At 52.0% G+C, this 14,863-nt stretch overlaps 3 protein-coding genes across 6 annotated transcripts in view; 1 reads left to right on the top strand and 2 right to left on the bottom strand.

The window, feature by feature from the left end:
- Positions 1-304: 304 nt before the first annotated feature.
- On the bottom strand, positions 305-8,269 carry KAT2A (lysine acetyltransferase 2A). Of its 2 annotated transcripts, none has more exons than XM_007534990.3 (18): positions 7,848-8,269; positions 7,556-7,679; positions 7,117-7,262; positions 6,933-7,022; positions 6,492-6,673; positions 6,203-6,394; positions 5,505-5,611; positions 5,259-5,369; positions 5,041-5,180; positions 4,752-4,960; positions 4,415-4,541; positions 2,758-2,868; positions 2,243-2,386; positions 1,890-2,004; positions 1,760-1,796; positions 1,619-1,682; positions 1,379-1,463; positions 305-1,007 (listed from the first exon to the last, which is right to left on the bottom strand). In XM_007534990.3, the coding sequence occupies exons 1-18, from the start codon at positions 8,187-8,189 to the stop codon at positions 814-816; spliced, it is 2,520 nt and encodes an 839-aa protein (XP_007535052.1). In that variant the 5' UTR covers positions 8,190-8,269; the 3' UTR covers positions 305-813. The 2 variants fall into 2 exon arrangements, with proteins under 2 accessions (XP_007535052.1, XP_007535053.1); XM_007534991.3 differs by having other exon boundaries at positions 5,041-5,177.
- A 1,055-nt stretch (positions 8,270-9,324) lies between these two features.
- HSPB9 (heat shock protein family B (small) member 9) lies at positions 9,325-9,869 on the top strand. Its single transcript, XM_007535020.3, has one exon. The coding sequence runs from the start codon at positions 9,351-9,353 to the stop codon at positions 9,786-9,788; it is 438 nt and encodes a 145-aa protein (XP_007535082.3). The 5' UTR covers positions 9,325-9,350; the 3' UTR covers positions 9,789-9,869.
- Positions 9,870-10,943: 1,074 nt separating this feature from the next.
- RAB5C (RAB5C, member RAS oncogene family) overlaps positions 10,944-14,863 on the bottom strand; it is a 37,825-nt gene continuing 33,905 nt past the window's right edge. For all 3 annotated transcript variants that reach the window (XM_007534992.2, XM_060203501.1, XM_060203502.1), the window contains 2 exons: positions 12,650-12,743; positions 10,944-11,873 (listed from right to left, as the gene is read on the bottom strand). In XM_007534992.2, coding sequence (XP_007535054.1) covers positions 11,758-11,873; positions 12,650-12,743 — 210 coding nt within the window. In that variant the 3' untranslated portion in view covers positions 10,944-11,757. The remainder of the gene's footprint in view (positions 11,874-12,649; positions 12,744-14,863) is intronic.

Below are 14,863 nucleotides of genomic sequence, written 5' to 3'. Positions count from 1 at the left end.
ATACTGCTTGCATGAAGAACTTGTTCATTATATCTGGGTCTTGCCAACCTTCCCCTCAGACCCCAAGAATGAGCTTCTACCACCCAGGCTCTGTGCCAGGCCAAACAGATAAAGCAGAGTTTGAGCCCCACCCCCTGCACCTGGACCTCCAGCCACCCACTGTGGGAGGAAGGCTATCAGCCTGGCAGGGCCCCTTCACCCCTCACCCCAGAAGGTGCAGGTGTGTGTTTGTGGGAGGGATGGGAAACACAGCCAGCCTGCTAAAAGCTAGGGATTCTATCAAAGAAACAATGGCACACAGGAAAAACAACAAACAAGCTTTATTGTTCCCTCCAAGGGATTAATGCCAGGAAATGAGTGGTCCCCATGTCCCCCACCCCTAGGGGACAGACTGACAAATCAATGCAGGGTGAGGCACAGCTCCTCCAGTCTGGATTGAACTGCCAAGCCCTGGGCCCCCTTGCAAATTGGCAATCTCATCCTTGAGGAAGCAGCCACCTGGGCCAGACCCAGGACTCCAGCTCTGTGGACACAGGGGCTGGGGGCCATCAGGGCTGGGTCGGGTTCAGTCCCTGGCCACTGACCACTCTGGAGGGGCTGGAAGGCTCCTGACCTAGGAGACCTATCCTCAAGGTCAGACACAAAGCAGGGTGGGCTGGGACTGGAGACTTGGGGGTTCCCAGGGTCCAGACAGGATCTAAGGCTGGAGGGCTCCTGGTGGCTGGGTCTCCTGCTGAAAACAAGGTACCAGAGCAACTCTGGAGCTCAGATTAGGTGGCCAGTCCAGGTCAAGGCTGAGGTCCCGAGCTGTGACTACTTGTCAATGAGCCCCCCCTCCTTCAGCTTGAAGTAGAAGAACTTCTCCAGGGCGCTGGCACAGCGGCAGTACTCGCTGTCAGGGGGGTTGTACTCGCGGCAGTTGGCGATGACCCGCTGCAGGTCAGCCACAAAGAGTTTCCGGGTGACATAGTAGCGGCTGCGCAGCCTCTCCGTCATGGTCTTCAGGTCTGGGGCAGCAGGAGGGAGAGGGCATCATTCAGAGGTTGAGGTTGAGGACAGGGGCTATGCAGTGGCACACCCAGTTGAGTGCACATGTTACCATGTGCAAGATCAGGGCTCAAGTGCCCAGTTCCCAACCCGACAGGAGTTGGGGGGTTGTGGTGGAAGCTTCTTCAGAAGCAAGGCAGTGCTACAAGTGTTTCTGTCTCTCCCTCTCTATATCCCCCCCCCCCCCCCCGTTTCTCTCTGTCTCTATCCAATAAATAAAAACAAAACCCCAGAGGTTGCGGAGAAAGATCAGGGCTGTTCCAGGGAGAGGTCAAAGCAGCTGTGAGGCCCTGTGAAGGAGGAGTCAGATTTGGGAGCAAAGAGTCCTCACCAATGGGGAAGCGAATGACCTCGTAGTAGTCAGGGGCCTCTGACTTCTTCACAGGCTCCATGAAGGGCCAGGCACTAGGGTGGGACTAGAGAGGGAAAAGGAGCTGCGGTCAGGTCCACTGTACCCCATGCCCAGCTCCTGCCTGCCATCCACCCCAGGCTGGATCACAAGGGCATAGTCGCGGGCACAGGGACTCCCTCCCCCCACGCGCCACCTCAAGAAGGACCCTGGCCTTCCCACCTTGATCTGAGCCAGAAGGTTTTTGAGTGTTGTGTAGAGCTGGTCAGGGTCCTTCAGCTCCTTCCTGAGATGAAAGATGCCAAGTCTGAAAGCCCTATCTCCTGTGCTTCCAATGCCCTCTCCTTGCCTTCATATACTCACCCTTTCTCCTTCCCCAGCGGTTTCCAGCCCGTCTCTCCTGAAAAATGGGGAGTTGGGAAAACATCCCTAAGAATGCCTATCCACAGTCCTAAGTAGCATGCCCCCTCCCATACCAAGGGCCCCCGCTCACGAATGCCAGGGACGCTCTCCACAGGGATCTGCCTCACACCCTCTTTGAAGCAGCTGAGCCCTGGGTAAACTTTACGAATCTGAGCTTGTTTGCGCTCAATCAGCTTCTTGATGATCTGAGGGAAAGAAGGGTCTTAGGGGCCAGCTCTAAGTCCAGAAATCTCATCCCAGGGCCGTAGAACCCCTGCTGTGGAGTCCAGGCACCTCCCACCTTAGCCCCAACTTCCCCAAACGATGGAGCCAGAACTAAGGCCTTGACCCATCCCACCTTACATACACTCACTCTCATCACCAGTACATACTCAGAGTCCCTCAGACAAGTGTACATATGCTTATGTGTGTACACACACACACCTCTTTCTGCTTCTTGATGATGTGGGACAGCTCTGTGTAGGGGATCCGGGGATTCAGCTCACACTCCATCAGTGTGGCACCCTCATAGTCCTTGATGTAGCCCAGGTAGCGGCTCTTGGGCACTTTGATGTCCTTGGAGAAGCCCTGGGGGGGGGGGGGGCAACCACTCAGCAAGGCTTCACCAACTTTAACGGCCTTTCCAGGCGGACCTGAGGACCAGAGCGCCCCAGCCCCAGAACGCCCTCTGTGACTCGGGCACAGCGCTCTGTATCGCATGTATCACTGTCCCTGGGAAGACTGCATGTCACCCCCAAGAGCCTTCCAATTCCAGCCTGCTCTACTGCCCTCCAGGACCCTATTCTTCACAGGGGCTAAGGCAGGAGGGAGAAGACAGGTATGAAGGACACCCCTGCAGGTGCTGGATACAGCAGGAAGTCCTGGTCCCTCCATACCTGGGACTTGAGTGACCCCAGGCCCCAATCAGCAGGCAGGTGTAGGGCACAGTGAGCACCCACCTGCTTTTTGAAGTAGCCGATGGCATACTCATCAGCATAAGTGAGGAAGTAGAGAATGTTGTGTTTGATGTGATATTCCTTCAAGTGGTTCATCAGGTGAGTCCCATAGCCCTGTGGGGGAGGGGAACAAGACAGACTAATGAGGAGAGGGCTGACCAGGTGACAGCTGGTGTAAAGTGCAAGGACCAGCATAAGGATCTCGGTTCAAGCCCCCAGCTTCCCATCTGCAGGGGGGTCGCTTCACAAGAGGTGAAACAGGTCTGCAGGTGTCTATTTTTCTCTCTGTCTTCCCCTCCTCTCTCAATTTCTCTCTGTCCTATCCAACAATGACAGCAATAATAACAACAACAATAAACAAAGGTAACAAAAATGGGAAAAATGGCCTCCAGGAGCAGTGGATTCACAGTGCAGGCACCAAGCCCCAGTGATAACCCTGGAGGCAAAAAACAAACAAACAAACAAACACTTTGGGGGCCAGGCAGTAGTGCAGCGGGTTAAGTGCACATAGCAAGAAGTGCAAGGACCCGTGTAAGGATCCTGGTTCGAGGCCCTGGCTTTCCACCTGCAGGGGGGGGTGTCACTTCACAGGCGGTGAAGCAGGTCTTCAAGTGTCTTTCTCTCACTCTCTCTTTGTCTTCTCCTCCTCTCTCGATTTCTCTGTCCTATCTAACAAAAACGGCAACAATAATGGAAAAAAGATGGCCACCAGGAGCACTAGTGCAGGCACCGAGCCCCAGTGATAACCCTGGAGGAAAAATAAATGAATAAATACCAACGCCCTGAGGCTTAGGAAACATTAAAATGGTTATGCAAAAGCCTTCATGACTGAGGCACCAAAAGTCGCAGGTTCAATTCCCAGTGCCAACATAAGCCAGAGCTGAACAATACTTTGGAAAGATAAATAAGTCAACCTCCTGGTTAAACATTTGTATTTATAAAAAGGAAACACTGACAAAAACCACAGGACAAGAGGGGTACAACTCCACAAAATTCCCACCACCAGAACTGCATGTCCCATCCTCTCCCGAGAGCCTTCCTATTCTTTAACCCTCTGGGAGTAAGGGTCATTGTGGGGTGCAGAAGGTGGAAGGTCTGGCTTCTGTAATTGCTTCCTCGTGTGTACCTGTTCTCACGGTGAAGAACATACAGGTCTATTTACAAGTGTTGCTGAGGGGCAGTGCTCACCTGGATGAGCACATGCTCAAGGCCCTGTGTCCCACCTGCAGGGGGAAGCTTCACAAGCAATAAAGCAGGTGTCTGCAAGTGTCTCCCTCCCTCCCTCCCTCCCTATCTACTCTCAATTTCTCTTCTATAATAAAAAAATTAAAAATTAAGGGAAAAAATGGCTCCCAGAAGCAGAGGCTTTGTTATGTAGGCACCAAGCCCTAGTGATAACCCTGGTGGCAATAAAAAAAAAAAAAAAAGTGTCGCTGATTCGTGGGCGCCATTTGTCAACAGATGTTTTCTTGGTCAGTGGTTTTTCAAAATACAGCTGCCACCTGGTGGGACTGTGAGGAACTGTCTGGCCACTGAAGTACTGGGGACTATTCCATCATCACGCCCTATTGCTGGATCTGGCCGGAACTCAATGCAGGTGGTGGGCATGTTGATGGGGGTGGGTGGGGGTTGGGGTGGGGTGGAGATATGATGCACTCACCTTGACCTGCTCATTGGAGGTAACAGCACAGAAAACAATCTCTGTGAAGCCCTGGGTGGGGAACATGCGGAAGCAGATTCCACCAATGACCCGCCCATCCTTGATCAAGGCCAGAGTCTTGTGCTTCCTGAGGGCGAGGGAACAAGTTACAGTGCCCCACCCTGTTCCCCAAGTGGTCCCCAGATACCTGCAGCTCCAGGGGTGTGTTGGGTGCAGGAAACTGAGAAGTTAAGACTCCCCAAAGGTTGAAGGAAGAGGTGTGGATAGGGGTGGGAAGGCCAAGGAAGAAAGTGCCTAGTTGCGGGGCCCTGGGCTTGGGGTTGTCTTGGGAACGCACGGGTCAAAAACAAGGCGGGCAATATATTCCTTGGGCATCCGTGGCAGCTGGTGGGAGAAGACATTCTGCAGCCCCACAAGCCAAAGCAACACCCGCCGGTTGGCTTTGGGCGTCAGAGAGTTGCCAATGACATGGAATTCGATGATGCCACGGCGCTCCTCCAGGCGGGCTGTCTCATCCCGGGCTGCGTTGGCTGACAGCAGGCTGGTCTGGGCACCAGAGGAGAGGCAGTGAGCCCCAGGCTGGTGAGGAGCCCTCCCCACAACAGCTGGCTAGTCAGGCTGCCCACCTCAGGCCCCAGCATGGCTGCAGGGTCAGTGATGGTGAGCATGACCTCGTTGACCAGCTCCATGGGGATGTCACCCATCACACGGAGCCGCTTGGCATCCTCCAGGGTCAGGTTCTCCGGGAGCTTCCTCTTCTCGCCTGCTGGGGGGTGTTGGCAAGGTCTCCCAGGGACAGCAAAGTTGGGGCTGGGTGGATAGGAGTCAGGAGTTAAGGACCCACCTGGCATGGGCTCTGCTCCTCCAGAATCCAGACTCAAGGAGCTGTTGCTGCCTCCGCCAATGGTGGGGCTGAAGATGGGGGTGTTGGGAACAACTGCTGCACTGACAGTGGCTGAGAGAAACAGGAGTCAGGACACAGGCTCTGGGTCCCCAGCCCCCAGTTGAGCCCTCCTCTGTTCCCTGCTGTCAGGCTCTTCCACAGTGGAGAGCTCAGCTCGGCCAGGAAGAACCATGTGGTGGGGTGTACCTGGCCGGGGCACCAGCTGTGTCCCCTCAGCAGGTGGCATGGTGAAGCCTGACTCCCAGATAGGAGAGTTTGCCCCGTAGATCTCTTCCTCCAACATGGACAAGAACCTGTGGGGAGGACACAGGGTACCAGAACTCTGTCTTCCAGTTGAAAGGATTCAAGGTGGGTCAGAGGCAGACCCCACTCCCAGGGAACCAGGAGCCTAAGGGTGAAGAGAATTCTCTCTCCTTTGCAGACTTTATTCACTCTCGGTGACAGGAGGGGCCCTGGAGGGTCTGGGTTAGGCAGCAAAGGTTTATTAGTTAGCTATGAATCATGAAGGGGAGAGGAACACGGGGAAAAAATGGGACTAAAAATACTAGCACATGGGGTGGAAATCTGTTTCACATCAAGTGTTACCTCTAGTTTCCATTACTACTATGGAAGGAATGGATTCTGAAGTTGTGTCCAGATCCCAGGGGAAACAATAATGGCTACTAGGGCACGACCAGGGGTAGTGTCAAGGCAAATAGGAGCAAGTGAAAAGGCAAATAGGAGCAAGTACGCCTAGATCATGGGCAAGTCTAGCAAGCAGTCACCTAGAGGGAAAGGAGGGACTAATCCAAGAAGCTCTCCTGGAGGAAGAAACTAAAGGGAGGGGGTCATAATAGGAAGACTCTAGGTACAAGAACAGCCCAGTAGGCCTGATGAAGCCTTACTTGGGGAAATGGGTGAGGATGAGAGTTCTCTTCTCTGGCACCAACTTATCCTTCTCCACCCGGAACTTTTCAAGCAGCTGTCGCCGGGTAACAGTGAAGATGGAGCGAAGAAGGCTGCGTCCAAAGACATGAGTGGTCTCATAACGGGGGAGGCTGTCACAGCTCTGAGGCACGTGGCAATAACACAGCCACCTGTAGGGAGGGAGAAGCAAGTGAGATTGGAGAGCACTTTCAGGTGAGTCCCATAGCTATCGGCCCTACAAGCCTCCCCTACGCGGGGCCTACTTACCTGGTGTAATTGACTTTGTAAGTAGCCACATCTTCAGCTTGAGACCTCTGCCGAAACTGAGCCGGAGTCTCAAGCTTCCAGTAGTTAAGGCAGAGCAGGAACATCTTTGAAAGTTCAAACATTGTCTGCCGCTCCCGGGGAGCCAGGTGACTGAACTTGTACTGCACAAAGTTCAGCACACCCTGAGAAAGAGCGGTGGGGCAGAAGAACCAAGGAGGTGGTGAGAGCAGTCAGCAGGGGTTCTGAACTAAAAGAATTGCTTTTTAGAGCACAGAACACTCTCCCCTCACTCTAGGGCTCTCTGGGAGAGGAAACTATGCCCCCACCCTAGGCTGCCCCAAGGTTGGCACAAATTGTTCTTCAGCTTGGGGAAGATGGAGAACGTAGGCTCCCCACTCCTCCAAGATGCCCCCAATACTCTTACCACCTTCCTCACCCCACCTGTTCAATGTTAGGCTTCTCAAAGGGGGGGCTGCCCAGGGACCCCTCCACTACTGGCCTGGTCATCTGCAGAATACATTTTCGAAGGAGCTGGAGGAAGAGAAAGAAGAATGAAGAGATCAGTCAGGTTCTGAGCTTCACACTCTTCACCTCCTGCACTCATTGCCTTTCACAGAAAGCTCACCTTGAAGAGGTAGAAATAGACCTGCTTGGTGTCTGTATCCTCCTCTTTGTGCACAGACATGAACAGATTCTCCACGTCCACCACCATCCCCAGCAGTCGATTAATCTCATCCTCTGACACGTTCTCCAGGTGGGAAACATGATCAGCTGCAAGAAGAGCAGGTGGCAAGATACACTCTCGGTCCCTCCCACCAGTGTGACCGGCAACCAGACTGTTCCTGTCCACCCCCTCCTGGTGCGAGGAACCCCAGTCTCTTCTAAACTGACAGATTTCCTTTCTTCTCCCTTGAGGCACGCAGTCCCAAACCAATGCCCGATGAGGAGGCATCTTTGGTTTGCCAGACATGAAGCGTTGTGACGCTGGAAGTTATCATGTCCGAACATGACCCAGCAGCTGCCTCCCACTCACACCCCTGCTCCAAGGGCACTACCTGCCTTACCCAAGGGGTGCTCACAGCTGCGGCACAGCTCACTGAGGTTGGCAGCTGGCTGCTGCAGGTCCATGCGAGGTGCTGTGGGGGGCTTGGGGTTTTTCCAGCCATTACACTTGCAGGTTTCATTGGCCTAAAGACAAAATGCTCAATCGGTATCCCTGTAGCCCCCGAACATGAATCAACTTCCCAGGAGAGCCTTGCTCCATTCCCACCCGAACCCCACCCGAATCCCACCCGAATCCTACCCGAATCCTAGGAGGCCCAAAGCCCCACCCCTTCACGCAGGCCCCGCCCCCACCTTGCAAGCCGAGAAGACCCCTAGCTTCTCAAGCTTCTTGGCGCGCGGCAGTCCCCGGACTTGCGCCTTCCTCTGGCTGGCTCGCTGCTGCTGGCTCAGACCAGGTCGAGCCGGATCCCCCCCGCTCACGGTCCCCCCACTTCCTACCCCGGGCCCCCCAGTCCCTGTGCTCCCGGAGGCTGGGGTTGCAGCCGGGGCGGGAGCTGGTGCCGGAGTAGGAGCCGGAATCGGGGCGGAAGCCGGGCTAGGAGCCGGAGTCGGAGTCGGGGTGGGGGCTGGGGACTGAAGGGATCGAGGCTGCGAAGCCGGGGCTGGGGTCGAGGCCTGGGAAGCTTCCGCCATGGTCTCCCCCGCAGCGGAGCGCGGCGCTCCCAGCCCTAGGGCCGCATGGGCAACCGATGCTCAGCGCGCAGGCGTCGCCTGCCCCGCAGCATCATGGGATTTGTAGTTTTTTTCACTTCCGCGCTCTTGGCCTCCTGCTTCCAAACTACTCTGTCCTGGCTCTTGGTCCCAGACAGCTGAGCCAGCACTTTTGATTGACCCATCCTCATGTCTTATAGCTCTTGAGGGCTCCAGGGATAGTCTAGATTACTTTCTTCTTGAGGACAAGTATAAGTATCCCAGAAACAGGCTTCTGTTTAGGAGACATGCTGGGCTGTGCCCACTTCCCCAGCCAGAGGGTATAAGCTAGATCCAGAAACTGGGGTCACATTGACTTCAGGCATACCCTTCCATCCCCCCGCCCTCCACCCAAGCGAAGGCTCAGTCCAACAAGTTTCCAGATACAGAGTTGCAAAGGTGATTAAGTAACAACAGTTCTAGTTTCTGACCTTTAAAGTGATTACATGGATGTGTTCTCTGTGATATATCAATTGTACCTTTTTTGTACATTTTTCTACACGTTTATTATTACAAAGGTTATTATAAAGGCATCGAGGGTCAGGGATGGGAGTGGTGGGCTGAGGAAGGAGCAAGGAGGGTAGGAGCGTTTCCGTGCAAATAGGGAGGGCAGAGCAGCGTCTTCATTTTTGGCTCCTGGAGCCCAGTCCTGAACAGTAGGCCCCTAAGGGGCAGTTAAATTAAGGAAACCATAACCACCTGTCACAGGGTCAAGAAAAACGGGCATTCTGAGAATGCACAACCCCAAGGTCACACTTTAATGGGTGGTTCTGCTAGAGGCAACCCTTCTTGTCCGGAGGACAAAAGTCCAGTGGCTCAAACTGAGCTCTGCTCAGCTGGCTGTCATGTGAACATCTCACTTTGTTGAAGTTGTGTTACACCCAGGTTCCCCCCACCTCGCAGAGACGGCCACAGGTTAGAGAAGGGATGTTAACAGCTGACTCTAAATTTAAAGAGGGGAACTCAGCAAAAGCGTGGGCAGCGCCTCTAATCAGGGCGGAGCTACATGCATCGCAGTGCAGCGGATGGCGCAAGACAAGTGAGGGCTCTCGCGCCAATCAAGCTTCCAGCCTCGCGGATCCTCAACAGCAGTTGCTCACTCGGATGCAGAGGGTCAGTAGCGATCTCTCCAAGGAGAGCAAGGCGGCATCCCGGAGTCCCAGTGCGGCCCACACCCCACAGAACCAGGGGTCTTCGCCACAGGTGGGACCATGCAAAGACAGTTTACCAACAGCATGTGGTACTGGGTTCCAGATGAAGATGGACGCCCAGGGCTTCACCCCTGAGGAGCTGATGGTGCAAGTGGATGGCCAGTGGCTGATGGTGACTGGTCAGCGGCAAGTGGAGGGCTGCAGCTCAGACGGGGGTGGCTATTTCCTGCAGCAGAAGGTTCAGCGGCAGATGCCGCTGCCACCAGACCTGGATCCAACTGCCATGACTTGCAGCATGACCCCCTCCGGCTACCTGTGCATTCAAGGCCAGTGTCAGGCAACTACCTTGCCCGCAAGCCCAGACTCCTCAAGGACTGTCCTCAAGACGTAGGAGCAAGTGCTCTAAAAAGTGAAACCAGCCAAACCCAGTAAATTAACCTGACCCAGTAAACAACCATAGTGTGAAGCAGCAGCCTTGGTGTATCTGGTCTTTTCTGGAACGTGGGGTCAGTGGTGCAGGTATAATAAGGGGTGGAGGACCTCCAAGAAGCAAGTCTGTAACGCTGGCAGGTGTGGGGACAGTTCTAATTAGCTCAGCCCCCTGAGCCTGGTCCAATAACCCCAGTTCTTGGCACCATGATGGCAGTTATCTCCACAGCTCCAGCAGGGAGCAGCAGAGGGCCATGGCCAACAGGCTCCAAGGCCCACCTGATTTAGACTTGGTATGGTGCTCCTGTGGGGGATAGGTTTGGTCAGGAAAGCCAGGAGTTGCAGTCTTCACCCTCTGACCAATCCCGAACTCCAGACACCATTGATAGCCTTTTTTTTTTTTTCTCCAGAGTTATCACTGGGGCCCAGTGCGTGCACTACAGATCCACTGTTCCTGGTGGCCATTTTTTTCCATTTTATTGGATAGACGAGAAATTGAGAGAAGAGGGGGGAGGTAGAGAGGGAGTGCAAAAGATAGACACCTGCAGACCTGCTTCAACGCTCATGAAGCATCCCCTTGCAGGTGGGAAGCGGGGGTCTTTGCACTTAGTACTATGTGCGCTTAACCACTGCAGAGCCCCCCATACCCCTTCCTCTTCAGGGCAGAGGAGGGAAGACCAGCCCCCTGGGGAGCCGACAGAGAGTAACCAAAGCTTAAAAGGGGTTGTTTCTGGTCTAGCAGAGACCAATTTCTTTCTTCCTCTTTCTTGAGACCAATTAGTTTATTATTACATAGAGACAGACACTGAGATGGGAGGAGGAGATAAAAGAGGAAAAGAGACAGAGACTGGCAGCCCTACTTCACTACTAGTGAAGCTTTCCCCCTACAGGTGGGGACCAGGGGCTTGAACCAGATGCGCCACCACCTCGTCCCCAAGACCAGTTACTTTGACCCCTCTTAAAAGCTCTTGGTCACCATAACCATCAACATCCTACAGTTCAGTGGAGGATGCTTTTGCCTAACAAGATTAAGTGGTTCATCTTACTTTAGCTTACAGTAAGCTAGAGGGGGTGGTCTGATAAAACTCTGCCAGAGAAAGACAAGGAAGACAAGGTGGAGGTCAATCGATCAGCTGACTATATTGACAAGATACTGATTGGTTACATGTTGAAGAAAACATACAATACAAAATACAGAAAAAGTTGGTTCCATTCCCTCCCACTCCCCCCCCTTACCCACCCACCCCCAAATACTCGTCATCGTGATTTGGTCAGAATAGGGCTCAGAGCCAGAGGTCGGGGTGACCAAGGACATGGGGGAGGTTTGTGGGCAATGGGATCATGGCTATCACAATAATGCTGTGGTAATGCTGTGATTTCTCTCCCAGTTGTGAGGGTGGGGGTGGGGGGGCTATGGCCTAGTGACAGCCAGCCAAGGGAAGGGTTGCCTCTCCCCTTCCTAGCCCCTAAGGCCTGCCCCACTGCCCAGAACCAAGCCCACTCCAAACACGGTACGGATATGAACGCTCCTGCTGAGTCTCCTAATCAGCAAGGGGGAGAGGAAGGGTAACTGCTCTACCCGCCCCCACCCTCATTTATAAGGGGGAGGGGGGGCACAGGAGCATGAGGTTACTACCAGCAAGGAAGAATGTAGGAAAGCAGTAGAAAGGGGAGGAAGAGGGAAGAACAGAAGATCATATATATTAAAAAAGTGACTTAAGACTTAAAATTGAATTAGTATTTGTACAGAAAGGTGCAGGTGGAATAACTCGCTCCAGCCTATGATCAAAATTATATGGAGAAATTATGGTGGACCCCTCCCACTGCCCCCGGTGGTAGCCCGAGTTGTTAAGTGCGATTGGTTAGAGTGGATTCCAGTCGGGTCATTTTCAGGCGGAGGAGGCAGGGGCAGCAGGCAGGTAAGGGGGGGCTCAGTTGCTGCAGCACTGGCTCCGGCTGGCTGGGTTGTTCTCTTGGAGGTCCACACCTCGGTTCCGGCCTGGAGCACCAGCTGCATTCTGGGGCTCATTCTTGGGAAGCTTCTTAGCTGTTTGGAGAAAGGGGAAAGCACTTATAGGATACTCCAATAAGTCTCTCCCAAATTCAACTGAGCAGAATCATGCCATTACTAGTCACCCAATAAGTAAGAACAAAGGACTTTTACATGCCAGGTATATTCTGAATGCTAAGAGAAGCAAAGAGAAGATAAACAACTTGCCTAACACCACAGAGTCAGTATGAGATAGAGCCTGGATCTAAACTCAAGACCAGAAGACCCTAGAATCTCAAAAGGAAAAAAAAAAAAAAAATCCAAAGTGTGTGGGGGGAATGGTGAGGAAAGGTTTTAAGAGGGTGGTACACTAAAGGGTCAGCTGAGACTTTGGTCTTTCACATTTTCTGGAGTGATCTATTTACATCAACTGTCAGTACAATGAAGAAGAAAACAAACTGTGACCTAAAAGGTGGTATAGTGGACTTGCAAGCATGAGATCCTGAGTTTGATCACTGCCATCAAATGTGCCAGAGTGATGCTCTGGTCTTCCACTCACTCGCTCACTCTCAACTAAATAAATAATTTTTCTGAACTTTTGAATGGTGAATGTGGCCAGGAATATATAGCTGAGTGCTAGAATACACGTTTTGCATGTATCACATCCTCAGTTCAATCCCAGTACCACCACTACTACCACCACCACCACGCTCTCCCGCCTCCCTCTCCCCCCTACCAAAGAAAAAGCAACCCAGTCCCACAGACCTACTAGAGAATAGCAGGCATGTGATATAAGCCAGGTTTAGGAGGAACGAATGGGAGAGGCAACTTACCTATTGCCATGAAAATTTCATTCACATTCATTGCGGTCTTTGCTGATGTCTCCATAAAGAGCAAACTGTTGTCATCTGCATAGGCTTGTGCATCCTGATTTGGATGGAATTGAGAAAGTGGGTGGGAGGTAAATGTTGACAGCTGGCAGGGGCTAGGGCCCAGAATAAAAATCTTCCCTGCTCACATAGCAGAGACAACGCAGGGTGTCAGCCCTGATGTTCTCCTGTTCTGGATTCCCCGTAGGCACTTGCATTCCAGCCCCATCCAGCACTCCTCAGGTGCAGAGTTTTACCCAAGGTTTCCTTCTGTCTATTTTGCCTTCTTGCTCTTCAAGGTCACTAAGCTAGGAAACAATTCCAGAAAGTACCCTACAGATAGACTTGCATGCACATTTGGACACAAGCATAAAAAAAAAAAAAAAAGTGGATGTCGCGGGCTGGAGAGAGAGTATACAATGGTTATACAAATGGCTTTGATGCCTGAGGCTGGGAATTACCAGGTTCACTCGCCAGCACCACCATAAACCAAAGTTGAGCAGTGCTATTAAAAAAAAGTGGATGTCAGGGAGTTGGGCAGTAGCGCAGCAGGTTAAGTGCAGGTGGCGCAAAGCGCAATACTGGCCTAAGGATCCCGGTTTGAGCCCCCGGTTCCCCACCTGCAGGGGAGTCGCTTCATGGGCGGTGAAGTAGGTCTGCAGGTGTCTATCTTTCTCTCTCCCTGTCTTCCCCTTCTCTCTCCATTTCTCTCTATCCAACAACAACGACATCAATAACAACAACAATAACCACAACAATAAAAAACAAGGGCAACAAAAAGGGAATAATAAATAAATAAATATATATATTTTAAAAGTGGATGTCGACTCTATCATTGTCTCTAGTCTGTTACTGTCAAAAACAACTTAGGAGTCCATCAGTTAGAGGTTCGTTTGAACAACAACAACAACAACAAAAAGGTGACATAAACAGTATGTAGAGCACATGCCCAAGGATGCAAGAAAGGGATTCATAAATGTGCATGTTTCTAGAAAGATAAGGAACAGTGGACCGGGAGGTGGTACAGTGGACAAAGCGTTGGATTCTCAAGCATAAGGTCCTGAGTTCAATCCCTAGCAGTACATGTACCAGAGTGATGTCTAGTTCTTTCTCTCTCTCTCTCTTTCCTTCTATCTTCATGAATAAATAAAGTCTTTAAAAAAGAAAGAAAGATAAGGAACATGAAGAACTTGGAGGAGGAGGAGAGATTGAGATTTTTGGATGAGAGATACATTTCAGGAGTTGGGTGATAGCGCAGTTGGTTAAGTGCACATGGCAGAAAGCACAAGGACCGGCATAAATATCCCGGTTCGAGTTGGAAGTCGGGCAGTAATGCAGCGGGTTAAGTGCATGTGGCGCAAAGCGCAAGAACCAGCATAAGGATCCTGGTTCGAGCCCCCGGCTCCCCACCTGCAGGGGAGTCATTTCACAGGTGGTGAAACAGGTCTGCGGGTGTCTATCTTTATCTCCCCCTCTTCTCTCCATTTCTCTCTGTCCTATCCAACAATAACATCAATAACTACAACAACAAAAAACAAGGGCAACAACAAAAAAAGGGGAATAAATATTTAAAAAAAGAGAGACAGTTACATTTCATTCTATGTCTTCCTTTGTGTACTGTTTACATTTTACTGTGTGTATGTATTACATGGGGGGAATTTTTTTTCATTCTTTTTTAAAATCATTATTATTATTATTATTTTAAACCAGAGCACTGCTCAGCTCTGGCTTATGGTGGTGCGGGGACTGAACCTGGGACTTTGGAGCCTCAGGCATGAGAGTCTCTGCATAACCATTATGCTATCTACCCTCACCCCAAAACTATATTTTTATTATCTTTATTTATTAGATAGAGACAGCCAGAAAATGAGAGGAAGGGGGTGGGGGAGAGAGACAGAGTAACACCTGCAGCCTTGCTTTATCACTTGTGAAGCTTTCCCCCTGCAAATGGGGACCAGGGGCTTGAACCCGGGTCCTTGCACATAGTAATAATATATGTGCTCAACCAGGTGCGCCACCACCTGGTCCCCAGCTCTCCCCCCTCCTCCAGGGTTGTCGCTGGGCTCTGTGCCTACACCATGAATCCACTGCTCCTGGAGGCCATTTTCCCATTTTTGTTGTCCTTGCTGTTATTGCTGTTGTTGTTGGATAGGACAGAAAGAAATTGAGAGAGGGAGA

Source organism: Erinaceus europaeus, chromosome 12, assembly GCF_950295315.1.
Source record: "Erinaceus europaeus chromosome 12, mEriEur2.1, whole genome shotgun sequence".
In the NCBI taxonomy this organism is placed as follows: domain Eukaryota; kingdom Metazoa; phylum Chordata; class Mammalia; order Eulipotyphla; family Erinaceidae; genus Erinaceus; species Erinaceus europaeus.
The sequence above is the reverse complement of the archived record's forward strand: the minus strand, read 5'-3'. Positions and strand labels throughout refer to the sequence as shown.

Bases quoted from the DNA above. Each gene is read 5' to 3' on its own strand.
- HSPB9 (XM_007535020.3), top strand. From the start codon at position 9,351: ATGCAGAGGGTCAGTAGCGATCTCTCCAAGGAGAGCAAGGCGGCATCC.
- KAT2A (XM_007534990.3), bottom strand. From the start codon at position 8,189: ATGGCGGAAGCTTCCCAGGCCTCGACCCCAGCCCCGGCTTCGCAGCCT. The intron at 7,680-7,847 runs GTGGGGGCGGGG...TTTTGTCTTTAG, and splicing joins GGGTCTTCTCGGCTTGCAAG to GCCAATGAAACCTGCAAGTG. The intron at 5,370-5,504 runs GTACACCCCACC...TGTTTCTCTCAG, and splicing joins ACAGCTGGTGCCCCGGCCAG to CCACTGTCAGTGCAGCAGTT.